Source organism: Schistocerca americana, chromosome X (genome assembly GCF_021461395.2).
Source record: "Schistocerca americana isolate TAMUIC-IGC-003095 chromosome X, iqSchAmer2.1, whole genome shotgun sequence".
Classification (NCBI taxonomy): Eukaryota; Metazoa; Arthropoda; class Insecta; order Orthoptera; family Acrididae; genus Schistocerca; species Schistocerca americana.
In genome coordinates, this window is record NC_060130.1 from 946,995,589 (window position 1) to 947,009,898 (window position 14,310).

At 43.1% G+C, this 14,310-nt stretch overlaps 1 protein-coding gene across 1 annotated transcript in view; it reads left to right on the top strand.

Moving 5' to 3' along the window:
- LOC124556419 (dynein axonemal heavy chain 5) overlaps positions 1-14,310 on the top strand; it is an 876,134-nt gene that overhangs the window by 424,693 nt on the left and 437,131 nt on the right. The window contains exon 33 of the mRNA XM_047130377.1: positions 4,748-4,909. Coding sequence (XP_046986333.1) covers positions 4,748-4,909 — 162 coding nt within the window. The remainder of the gene's footprint in view (positions 1-4,747; positions 4,910-14,310) is intronic.

Sequence of the window (14,310 nt, forward strand, 5' to 3'; positions counted from 1 at the left end):
CTTCCACTGGAGTTTATCTATCATCTCCGTGACGCTTTTGCGATTACTAAATGATCCTGTAACGAAGCGCGCTGCTCTCCGTTGGATCTTCCCTATCTCTTCTATTAGCCCTATCTGGTACGGATCCAACACTGCTGAGCAGTATTCAAGCAGTGGGCGAACAAGCGTACTGTAACCTACTTCCTTTGTTTTCGGATTGCATTTCCTTAGGATTTTTCTGGCATCTGCTTTACCGACGATCAACTTTATATGATAATTCCATTTTAAATCACTCCCAATGCCTACTCCCAGATAATTTATGGAAGTAACTGCTTCCAGTTGCTGACCTGCTATATTGTAGCTAAATGATAAGGGATCTTTCTTTCTATGTATTCGCAGCACATTACACTTGTCTACATTGAGATTCAATTGCCATTCCCTGCACCATGTGTCGATTCGCTGCAGATCCTCCTGCATTTCAGTACAATTTTCCATTGTTACAACCTCTCGATATACCACAGCATCATCCGCAAAAAGCCTCAATGAATTCTCAATGAACTTCCGATGTCATCCACAGGGTCATTTATGTATATTGTGAATAGCAACGTGTTCGACGTCCCTTCTTGAAAACGGGGATGACCTGTGCCCTTTTCCAATCCTTTGGGACGCTACGCTCTTCTAAAGACTTACAGTACACCGCTGCAAGAATGGGGGCAAGTTCCTTCGCGTACTCTGTGTAAAATCGAACTGGTATCCCATCAGGTCCAGCGGCCTTTCCTCGAATCCTGTACTATCCTGATTTGTGGAGCATTCGTATGTGACACTGGCCCGATGATTGACTGCACGCGAAATTGAGGACATGTATACTCGTCGTCAAGGTTCCGGTCGAACATATCTGACCACCACAGGGGATGTCGTCATGTAGTGCACCATGTTCATCGTAACTACTTCACATCTCCACCTGTAATAGGAGAAAAAGTAATCGATTTCCTACAACATTCTGCGTCATCCAAAACAATACGGCGGAGACTAGAAGCAGCTGGACTAGAGAATTATCGCTGCATGCGTAGACTACTGCTAACACCACAACGCAAACGACTGCGTTCGGAGTGATGCCGTAACAGGGATGCATGAACTGCTGATGAATGTCGTAGCATTGCGTTAACCGATGAATCGCAGTTCTTCACTGCCCCGGATGACCATTGTTGGCGAGTACGCTGGCGGCCTGAGGGAAGGTCCCATTGTTCCAATGTTTTGAAGAGGTACAGCTGTGTCACTCCCTGTGCTACGGTGTAGGAACCCATCAGGTATGACATCAGGTCACGGCTGGTAGTGACTTAAGTGGCTCTTATGGCATAATGGTATATCACGGTCATCCTACATCCTCATGTGTTAATTCTCCATTTGACAGTATCGCGGTGCCATACTTCAACAAGACAACGCTCGTAAATACATGACATGTCTAGGCACTCCCGTGGCCAACATGATTCCCAGATCAGTCTCCTATTGAACATATGTGTGGTCAGCTCGGATGTGAACTCCGTGCTAATGCCAGTATCCACGATATCAAGGACCAGGTTCATTAAGACGTGAGCCAGTTTGCCTTAAGAGAGAATGCAATGGTTGTATGACACTCTTCCCAACCGAATCAGTGCGTGCATCCAGGCCAGAAGGGGTGCAACATCATACTGAAAGTGAGCTCATATAGCCAAGTTCTTCGTCAATTTGACTCGATTATCGTCAATTTGACTCGATTTTGCAACTACTGCAATAAAACCACATACCCTTTCAACACGTGCAGTTTCATTTTGCTTCCACCTCCCCTTCTGGGCACTTCACTCTTTTTTGGTCGGTTTATATTAACGAACAATATTATTTGAACGATAAAGTTATAAGTATTTTGCAGTATTTGAGCTAAAGAATGTTCATAGTTAGTGTTTCTCGTTCATAAATACGACATTTTTGTATCATGTAGGCGCGGAAGCAACCATTAGCGTGATGTAGAACTACAGTTCCAAAATTATACGATGAAATGGTCACATTTACTTTTCCAGTTTTCTTTGCACACTTTTAAAATTATCACAGCACAACATCCACATTAGTTTATCAGGGTATGTCTTCTCGTCTACCTGACGATGACTGCAAATGGAGTGCTATTTCAATTGAGAGAAAACACTGAAAGTAACTAGGTGAAGGGTGTCGAAGGAACTACGCAATTTTCGTGATCAGTGATACAATAACAAAAAGAAATAATGTGTTAAGATTCCGGGAAGAGATATTCCACATGGCTATCATTACACATTCACTTTTGTATATAAGCCGTCCTGGAGAACCACAAAAGACAAGAGACATGGCGATAACAAATGCGCCACCACAGAAACATTGGGACGCATACAGAATTATGTCGATACGAGATATAGCGGAAATTTTCCATGACAAATGGATGACGTTAACTGTGTGAGGTTTTCACCCGTCAATGGAAAACACACTGTCAATACGACGCCCCCGCACAGCTAATTATAATTCGTAACAGCTTCCCCCAGGCCGCCCAGTATGTTATGCCGGAACGCTCCGTGTTTCTGAACAAAGGCTAGGTTAGTTTATTAATGGTTCGTGGTAATCGTACTGCGTTCTAAACGTGTAAAATAGGCTTTAAGGTATATTTATTGATGAGTTAGGCGGACTTTGCTGTTAATTTGTTTACTACATGTCTTCTTTATTTTGCCGGCGGAGTGGCCGAGCGGTTCAAGGCGCTTCAGTCTGGAACCGCGCGACCGCTACGGTCGCAGGTTCGAATCCTGCCTCGGGCATGGCTGTGTGTGATGTCCTTAGGTTAGTTAGGTTTGAGTAGTTCTAAGTTCTAGGGGACTGATGTCCTCAGAAGTTAAATCCTGTAGTGCTCAGAGCCATTTGAACCATTTTTTCTTCTTTATTTTTGTTATTTTCTGCTATTGACATGTTCGTACAACAGATATTTATGCACGATTTAAATGTGTGCAGGCCTACGCAGGGCTCATTCAGGCTTGCTCAGGCTCGTTCAGGATGACTTTTGAAATTTTGTTCAGTTTGATGAAAATCTGTATTTAAATTGCAGTTTTTGACTTATTTTAGTACATTTTACGTTTTTTCTTATTTTTGTCATGCTAGACCAAAAATTTGGAATTTGGAATGTTAATAAAATGGGTTTTTGAAAGAATATTCGATTTACTTCGTATACGAGAGCTGTTCAATAAAGAATGATCATAATTTTTTATGGTCATATTTTCTCGCACCAAAATTGAATCCAATGATATTCTGTTAGCTTAATGTGCAACAAACATGCCATAGTAGTTTCATTGTTGGGACTCCTGGTTCCCGCCTGTGAGAGGCAGGCAAGGTCAAACATGTTCAGTATCGCCTACCACTGCAATGGAGGCAACCCACTAGGAACAATATGCGGCTTTGAAATTCTGCTATCGTCTCAATAAATCTTCAGTTGAGGCCTATACAACGTTACAGGAGACCTATGGAAAACACACTCAATACGATTCCATCGCACAGCAAATCAGAATTCGTAACAGCTTCCCTAAGGCCGTCCACTATGTCATGCCGGAACGCTCCCTGTTTCTGAACAAAGACAGCGCAGCACGAAGGTGGTTTAAAATGTTTATAGAGGGGAGACAATCAGTTTCAATGGAAGGTGGAGCCGGTGCTCCAGTTACTGCTCTCACGGAAGAAAACATCGACACTGCTGCTGTCATTGTGAGAGAGGATCGACGAATTACCTTAAGATCACTTTCTGAAATTCTGAACATTTCATTCGGTGCCGCCCACACGTTAGTGACAGAAAAATTACACATGACACGTGTTTGTGAGCGATAGGTTCCAAGACTGTTGATTCCAGAGCAAAAGGACATTCGCGTGCAGGTCTGCATACAGTTAAAGTTGATGTTAGAGGAAAATTCGGAGTTTCTTTCAAATGTAATCACTGTTGATGAAACTTGGCTACAGAAATTTGATCCTGAGACCTAACAGCAAAGCACAGTGTGGAAATCTCCTTCATCGCCAACCCCCAAAAAAGCAAAAGTGGTGGCTTCTACTGGGTAAGTTATGGTCATCTCATTCTTTGATTTCCATGAATGTTTTATCAGCATGTTGGACCTGCACACACATCAACAACTGGACAGTACTATAGGGAAGTCCTGAAAACATTGCATGTCCATATCAGGCGCAAAAGACCACATTTACGTGAAGCAGGCTGGATGCTGCACCACGATAATGCGGGGCCACATATTGCCAATTTTGTTGCTGAATATCTCGCAAAAATCAACGTCAAGTGCATCCCTCACCCTCCCTATAGTCAGTATTTAGCTCCATGTGACTTTTTTCTATTCACTAACATGAAGAAACGCCTTCGTGGGAGGCATTCGCAATCATCAGAAGCAGTGGTGAAGACTGCGGAGGCGATTTTGAAGGACTTCTCAAAAAATGGTTTCAAGTATGTATTTGTAGACTGGCAGAAACGTGGGACAATTGCATTGCATTCATGGGAGACTACTTTGAGAAAGACTATCAAAATTATGAGGATGAGTAAAGATATGTTGTCAAAAAAAAATTATGATCATTCTTTATTGAACAGCCCTCGTATATTGTTGGTCTGAGTGTTTAAGATTTTATGTTTCTTGTAAAATGAAAAAAATGGTCCAACTGGTCCATTAACCTCAATATTTATCTCCTGAACCAGTTTTTGAAGACGTGTTAGAAGCTGTTCATAATGTGCACATTGCAGTTGGAAAGGGCTGTGCGCGCCGAGGGCAGCGTCGAGACGTGGCTGACATCGCTTCTGCAGACGGCGCAGGCGTCGCTGCACTCCATCATCCGCCAGTCCTACACCAGTATCAACGACCCCAACTTCAACGTGCTCACTTTCCTCGATAAAATGCCCGCTCAGGTTCGTCGTCGTGTTATTTTTATGTACATTCTTAAGTTTAGCGACACACCCATTCCATATTCACGTGCGCTTCACGTACGACCCAGCTGCACGCATGCATTTTGCACGATATGAGCACCGGGTAGTAACATTGGGAGTTGCCGTATAACAGCTCGGCGCGTCTTTCATGAGTATAAATTAAGACACAATACAACTAAATTATGGTTGATTCTATTTATACCATGTGCTAAAAATGACGTCCCTCTGTGGCAACAGCAACCTGATACTTTCCGAGCACACAGTCTAGAATTTGTCGAATTTCGGCTGCCGAAATTCTTGAAATCACAAACCGAATACTGGATTCTAGCGCTTCGAGTAAAAAGTGTATGGATTTAAATCTGGGCAACGAGGAAGCTAGTTAACTATCCAATCCTCATCAACATCTCTTTATACTGATATAGATGCACTGGCGGTGTGTGCTCTTCCATTGTCTTGCATTGAATAACAGTAGGTCGTGTTGCGCTAACTGATCGCCACACCCCTGTTTTTACATCACGCTCTTGATGTAACTGTCTGGCAGTCCATATACCTCGACAAATACAGCCAAGATTCATCAGAAAAAAAATTCAGGCTCATCTTCCCCAACACACCAGGCTGCAACTTCCAATTACTGACACCTCTGTGAGTGTATGGAAATGGCACGCCGGCCTGAAGCGCTAAATGACAGAATAATTTTCTCCGACTTCTTTCCAACACTGCTCCTAACTCGTCTAGCTTATTTTCGGTGAAAAAATTAGATTTTCTTCTTCCTTTTTTGTCCAATATTAATTCAATCTCTTGAACTTTATTTCCCAATGTATGCATTGTCAAATCATGGAGAACTCGGACCCTATCTCAGGTTTGCGGAACTCCTACTAAACGCGGAATTGACCACTAAATGTCACGAGAGGTGAACCCACCAGTATAATACGAGACGGTGAGTATTATGTTGTTTGTAGCGTAGCGGTAACAGCAGAATGGGTCGGCCAGGAGCGTTCAGTGACTTTGTACATAGACTAGTCATTGTATGTCAACTGAGTAACAAATCACCAGGGACATTTCAATCCTTGTGAAGCTGCCCAAATTGACTGTTAGCGATGCGATTGGGAAGTAGAAGCGCGAAGGAACAACCACAGCTAAAACAAGTCAAGGCACACCTCATTTACTGATCGACAGGGACCATCGATCATTGCGGAGGATGATTGTAAAAAACCGAATTAAATCAACGGAAGAAATCACTCGTGGTTTCCAAAGTGCTACCACCAATCCAGCAAGCACAAAGACTGCATGTATGGAGTTAAAAGGGAGGGAGTACATTGGTCGAGCAGCTCGTTGTAAGCAACATATTTTTGTAGTCATTGCTAAAGAACGCTTCAGGTAGAGTAAAGAGGGACGCCGCTGGACAGTAGATGAATGAAATCGAGTGATTTGGAGCGATGAATCACGCTGTACCCTGTGGCAATCCAATGGAAAAGTTTGGGTATGGCGGATGCCTGGGGAATGTTACCATCATGTGCACTGCCAACTGGAAGTACAGAGGAGGTTGTGTTACGATATGGTGTGGTTTTCTTGGTTGGGGTCTGGTTCCAGTATTGGGCTTAAGGAAACATTACATGCTGAAGGATATGAACACATCTTACAGCGTAGTGTACTGCTTACAGTAGAGGAACAGTTCGGGGACGATGCTTGTTTGTTTTAGCATGACACTGCACTCTGTCATAAAACAGCGTCTGTGAGGCAATGTTTTGCGGACTATAGAAGTCTTGAAACGGACGGGCGTGCTCAGTGTCTCGATCTGAACATAATGGAACGTCTTTGGGATGAGTTAGAAAGTTAGCTTCGCTTGAGACCACAGCTTCCAACATCGCTATCTACTCTGGTTTCGGCTCTTGAGGAAGAATGGGCTGCCATTCCTCGACAGACTTTTAGACACTTCGTTGAAAGGATCCCAAGCATGATTCAAGTCATCATGAAGGAGAAGGGTAGATGCACCTCATAGTACACCTCAATAACAGATGTCCGGATCAGAGAGTGTCCACCTGGACATTTTCGTATGAAGGCAAGCCGTCATACCAGACAGGCCACTCTTCATGCACTCTTCAGTAAAATCAACAATCGCTAATCTTTCGTATATACCACAGTGAAAGGAAATTACGCCGAACAACAAAGAAAAACAAATCTCAAACTCGATAGTACAGTACAACTGTTGAGCGATACGCCACTAGCCTCTGCCCGAGCCGCAGGACGGCCCAGAGTGCCATTAACTTTTTGGTGTTCGGTACCGACCTTCGAGATATTGCTTCCTACACAAGAGGCAGCACTTGCGTCATACGTGAAACATTTATTTGGCAGGTTGGAGTTTCGATGTCATGCAACAAACAATAACGGTGATTTTCCGATCTCTGATCAAAGTAGGATAATTCTCTTATGTATTGCACTTCTAGCAACCCTCTTTGCCTTCAAAAAATGCTACCTTACGAAGTGATTTGGATTCCATCTGATTCATTGACACAGGCTGGGCGACATGTTTTCCTCGTAATTGAACAATTGGGCCCTATGAGAATAACGGTTATCGGCCATAAAAAGATGAGACAGTATGCTAGTACTGGCTTATAGAATAATAAGAGGGCGGAGAGTCCCATCTCTGTACATTCGGATCGTCAGCGAGCCGGTTTAGATGACACTGTGTTCCGTACAGCCGGCAATGTTGAGTGGTGCGCATGCCACCAATACGCGGCAACGAATATTACACGTTTCGTTGAGGAAATTGAGTTTGGTTTTGTTCTTTCTCTACATTACTGTGTACTGCTTTTTAGGAAAAACAGCCGGATTATGTGCAAAGATAATAATTTCACTGAGGTGACAGTGAAAGTTTTGGCTGATATTCTGCGCCCTTTAACTGTCTTCATTGTCCGCTGGACTTGAGTTTAATTCAGATACTAACTGCCAAGAGTCGTGAGGAATAGGCAACGATCACTTCTGGCTCTTGTTCGACATGTAAGAACTTGCACCAATATTTTCTGAACAACTTCTGCTGTTCGAATGGAAATTCAGAGATTTAAGATATTACTTTAACGCTCTCCAGTAGGTTCTGCAACTGCGCACTCTGACCGGTCAGTTTCTACACTGCACAATAAAATTAAAGGATCACTTTTTCGAAATACCGTAATTGTCTCCCATTGCAACGCACAGTTTAGAAATTTGGCTCATAAGTGCCTACAACGTTCCTCTACAATGGTGGAAAAGCGTGGCGCGCTGCGATGTCACTCTCGGCCTCGGCAACACTTCTCACTGCAAGGTGTCGACACATGCGAAAAAAAACGCCACAGTTCGGCTCATGTGATTCGTAAGGTGGATTAATGGTGTCACATTAGCACCAAATTTCACCATAATTCGCCCAAAACCACTGTGAAAGTGTCGGCATTCGACGAAATTTGGATGTGACCCGAAGCAACAAAAGGTGTTCCATGTTTATCAGCTCCCTCATTTTGCGCTCTCCTATAGCGCGATCACGAGGAGGGGGCAGGGGGAGGGGGAGGGGCACATTAACATGTACGTGAATAAAATGTCAAAGACCCCGCTTGTTCAGCAATACCCTTGATGGCACTCATATATCTTTTTCGATCAGGTTAAAAATGTACCTGCTAGAGACTTCGACACCTATTCAGCTGCATGGCTCCTCTAGCGCTTGAGGACAGCCAACCCCTCGATACTCCATAGGAGGGGCTGCCTTCCTTAAGGCGCTAGAGCAGCTGCAAGGCTGAATGGGTATCGAAGGCTCTGGCAGGTACATTTTTAACATGCGCAAGAAAGATGTGTGGTTGGCACTTAGGGTTTTGCTAAACAAAGGGCCTTTGAGGGAACCTTTGCCTTTTTATCCACACAGATGTTAATGTTGCAGCTAACCCGCCTACCCGCTCTCGTGATCACGTCACAGGACATCACGAAATAGGTAGGCTGAAAAGGCATCAACATCCTTTACTGTTTCAGGTCACGTTCAAATATCGTCGAATGATTTTGAATGGTCCCTAGTGGTTCCACTCTGTATACCAGACCAAAAATTGTGGTCGCACTACACTCAAAAGGGGCCAGATCACATTCAAATGGTTAGCAGCCCCACGGTGTTCTTAGAGCAGCAGTGTCGAACGTTGTCCTGTTTCCAAGGGAAGGAGTGAGTTCATTGGTGCCCTGTATGCCACCTGCTGACGACTTTTAGTGTCGATTCTAAGCGGCAGTGTGTTTGAAATGCTACCCATAAGAAAACCGCGTGATTTCAACATTTAATGTCGTGGTTCTGAAACGCAACGCAGAGGCGTCAAAAGAAGGTTGAAGTGTGGGTCAGAGGAGGTATGACGATCTTCCACCGTGTGACACGACCACGCTGGCGTTGGGCAAAATTTTGGTGAAATCATTAACTCACCTTACAGCACATGGACTTCCGGGTTGTATCGACACCTTGCTGTTTGATGCGTCGCTTGCCGAAGGTGACGTCGCTGGGCGAAACGCTTTCACTTCACTACAGAGGAAGGTTGTAGCCAACTTTGATCCAAACTACGAACTTATTCGTCGCAGTGGGACAGAATTTCTGGGTTTAGAAAAAGTGTTCCTTTAATTGTTTTGCGGAGTATATATTCCCAGTGGCTGGGAATCCCACAGAAACCAATGAATCACGTATCTAAGCTATGAGAACGAACATTAATACTAAAACTAACTAATCTAGTCCTTAGAGTACCTGAACATTTCACCACTTGTCTAGCTGATACATTTACCTGAGTGGCATGCTCCATTACCTTTCCCTTAATGACAGATAGTACTTCAGGCTGTGACAGACACATCAAAGGCCCCCCCCCTCCCCCCTCAGCCCCCGCCCCCCGCCCGCCCCTCCACTCAAAGAGGGATTCATGTCAACTACAGTTATGTTCTTACCTTAAGAAAGACACAGTCCTAATGTACTCGATCTGTAAATATGTTGAGGGAAATCTGGTTGCTTATTTACATATATAAACTACTGATTTAGAGATACATACCTAACCGTGTGTAGCAAACATTTTCACCCCAATGCTGAGGCCACCATAAGCTTTCGGGAGCCACCCTGATCCACGACCACTCGACTGCTGTCAACAGCATCTAGAGATTGATCAGAGCTGCATAGAAGTTACGTACATCTCTCTCTATAGTGTGAAAGAGAAGATCAACGGAATTGAGACAGATGACCTGTGGACCACACATACGCCAACATGACTGCGCAGTCATCTTCATGCTGCTACAGCACAATATAGTAACGGGTATAAATCAGAAAATTTTATTAAAACTCATTCAGATTGCCACAGGCAACTACGTTATTCCAGTGACAGAGGTGAAAGCAGAAGGTGAGCCAGTATGTCGCCAGTGTGTCAGCTCATCAACAAGTTACAAGACTGTCTGCCGAGTGATGACACACATCAGCAGAAAGGAAACTGTACGCTTATGTCGTATGGTATTATTTTTTGGGGTAATTCTTCTGATTCAAAAAGGGTGTTTTTGGCTCAAAAACGGGCTGTTCGAGCTATATGTGGTGTAAGTTCGAGAACCTCTTGTCGACCCCTATTCAAAAATCTGGGAATTCAGACATTGCCCTCACAGTATATATTTTCTTTAATGTCGTTTGTTGTTAGCAATATTAGCATATTCCCAAGAGTTAGCAGCTTTCACTCAGTTAATACTAGGCAGAAATCAAATCTGCATGTAGAATGCACTTCCTTGACTCTTGTGCAGAAAGGAGTGCAGTATTCTGCTGCATCCATTTTCAATATGCTACCACAAGAACTCAAAAATCTTAGCAGTAGCCCAAACTCTTTTAAGTCTAAACTGAAGAGTTCCCTCATGGCTCACTCCTTCTATTCTGTCGAGGAGCTCTTGGAAGAGCTAAAAAATTAAGCAAATTCCAGTGTTACATTGTTGATTTTCTTCATTTAAACTTACGACTTGTCACCTGAATATGTTTTTTTTTTATATTTCATTTTATCTGTTTCTAATATCGTGTTATAATTTCATGTATTGACTTGTTCCATGACCATGGAGACTTCTCCTTAATTTGGTCCCACGGAACAATAAATAAATAAAAACCAAAGGAGGCGAGGCAACCATATTCTTTAGCTTGTAAGACATGTCGCAAGAAACTGTACGTCTTTCACAAGAGCACATGGTGATAAAGGGACACAGTTACGAAACGAGCTTTGTGTCACAGCCTCACGCCAGCTCACTTTAAATACTCCAGCTCTGCAGCTCTCATCATGAGTTCATCATTGGGATTGATGGCATTCGCAGTAATAGCACTCGATTCCATGATGTCCTAGATGTCCAAGCACATTCTGTGAACTAGCGAAATATGTACTCAAGATGATGGCCTCCACCTGATGAACTTCAGGCTGTTTGCCACCTGCTATCTACTGACGAAGAACTTCCAACAACACCACACCACAAGATGGTCTCAGAACTGTGCAGGAGCCAGCCACAAGGCCTCTTGTGGTCCATGTTCCTTTTCAACATGCAGGCACCTCCGGGTGCTGAAACGTACCAAGGGTGGGGAAGAGATCAACCATCTACACGAATACTGACACCACGCAAATTGAGGCTGGGTTTTCAAGGGTCATAATAGAATTTGGTGTGGGACTGAGAACACTCCATCAGGCAGCCTGAGACCACCTCGCATTGGGCAATGGCCACACCTGCTTGATGGAAACCCGCTAGAGGAGTGCACTCCAACGTCGTCATCAGAGGATTTGTGTTAGAGTCCAGTGCCTGGAATTCGGAAGTGGTCAACATTTATGACGTTCATACATCACAGCAATAAATGCAATGCAGTAAGCACAACAGACATTTTTCTCTTTCTTTGGTTGTGATGTGGCAGAATTTAGGCATATTGATTGGTGTGCTACGTATCTTTTGTAAAACCAATGGAACCTGCTGATTTATCAGAATTCAGAGGAAATTATAAAGAGACATATCTGCTACACGTAGGATGTGCTACTTGTAATCTAGCAGTTTATAGTGAACCATGCACTAAGTGCGTACCAATAACTTTTTGTATTTGTAGAGAGTACAGTTATGCAGCACACAACTGTAGTGAGAGTCGCTGGGTGATGATCTGGCAAAGGAAGTCATTGAGTCCAGTTTCGTACATTGTAAATTGTATTTTTCTTGTTTGGTATATGTTACTCTCTTGGAAGCACGTATTTTCAATATAAATATAACATAGTAGTAAATTGCACAAAAATGCTAGGCACAAGGTCACCTAATACTAGGGATAGTACAGCCGCTGTAACTGCGGCGGCGAGGTTCTTTCCATCCCTTTACGACGGACCTGCACCTACCTGTGAACATTGTCTCAACAGATCATCAGTAGGAAAGCCGAGTGAAACCTACTGTACTTCGACGTGAACCAGGCTGCAATTAAAGTCACTAATCTACGTTTCGGGAGAAACACGAAATGAAAGGTTGGAAATTTTGTCCTCAATTAATATATTCTGAAACTTAGGTGAACAAGTATCACTGCCAAGCCCGTGCTAGTCTTAACACAGTCACTCACAATCCCTTTCACTCACGTTAGCAAGTTTATGGTGTTGCATTTTCCGAAAACGTAATAGCTACAAAAATACTAATTGTTTTTGATTGAGAACGCTCGCCAAATATTAAGTCTGTCGGTACCAAATGCAGTCACAGTTTTTAGCCACCGACCTGCTCAATACGTCACGCGGAATATATGTCTTTCCGCGTCACAAAATTCACTTAAAAATTCCGAAATTTCTACACACACGTCGGAATATTTATGCCGTCACTTTCCAACACTTTTTATCTATGAAACACTGCTAGATCCGGCAACTTATCATTTTCATCGGAACTACTACTACACACGTCCGAACTGTTTCATGGCTAGGCTCCGACCCTTCTTTAGAATACTCTAAGTCTTCTCTACCAGCAGAGAAAGGCGCGCGAAGAATATTGCTTTACCATTGGTCAGTTTACTCAACAGCCAATAGCAGAACAACATTTTCCCGCGTTAGTCCGCGCTTTTCATCAATAAGTAATCGCAAGATAGTAAACCTAACTACTGCACTTTTTACAGACGAAATTTTCTAATATGCTGATGCTTTGCTAATGCATAAAGTTATTTACTATTGTTATTTATACCTGAATTAACTTTCTCTTTACGATAAACTTACTTTACAAATCTATTCTACAAAAATCCCCTTTGTCCACATCCATACTTCGTAGAAATGTTCCCACACTAAATCCTACTACATAACTCGTTAAAAAATTATCTTCATATTAACCTTCAACCACACTCACGCGTCATTCATACTGCTAAAACACATTTATAACATTTTACATAAACAAAAAGACATAATAACACTTTATGAAAATACTAGAACAGTTTATGAAAAACATTCTATTACTTTAGTGCACTCTACTGGGCACAATCGAAACTAAATCAGTCCACTATTCAATACTGTCCTCTATCGCCTGATACATAAAAAACGTGCGCATCCAATCTCGCGTTACCATCTGTCACTATCCAGCTCTGAGACACATCTCCCACTTAATCGCCTCCAAGGCAGGATCGTTATACGGCGCTACGCCTCATAACGGAGCAAGTGTCACAACCATTAGAGGCAAAAGCGTCAACAAAAGGTACGACATGATGAATTACTTGTTCAATTAGAGTCTTTTAGGGACGAGACAGAGCCACATTTGGGTTCGAGTGAATTCAAGTCGCCAGTAGCAATGCCCCGCATTTCGGTAGATTCTTTAGTAGCTAACCTAATCTCACCCTTCTCTTTCAAAACTACTGAGGACATAACGGTATTCATTAGTAATGTATTGGCTGCAGCCGGAATGAGTAATTGATCAGATGAAACTACTGTGAGAATGGGCAGTTTACGCCTTATGGGTTAAGCCAAGACGTGTGTGATATATCACGAAACGCTGAGCAAGGCAAATACATTTGAACAATTAGAGGAAGGTTTACGTCAGAGGTACCGCAAGCAGAAGAGTGCTAGGTTTTTTAGAGAAAAGTCAAGTGGGTTGACGCAGAAGGCAAATGAAAATGTGGAGACTTTTTCGGACAGAATACGTAAGTTAAATGCGCAAACGTATGAGTTGACAGGGAATACAGAAGCATATCTCGTCATACTCAGGGAGGAAGAAAACAGAGCTCTCGATGTGTTTTTGCGAGGAATTCCTGCGGAGGTTTCGCAAAGAGCACGAATGGAAAATCCAGAGTATTTGGCTAGAGCCCTACGTGTTGTCACACGTTTGCAGGAAACAGATATGGCTTCACGAGTACCCAGTGATAAACGAATTTTTCTTCTAAAAAGAATTGTTGTCGTTGTTGGAAGAATGGG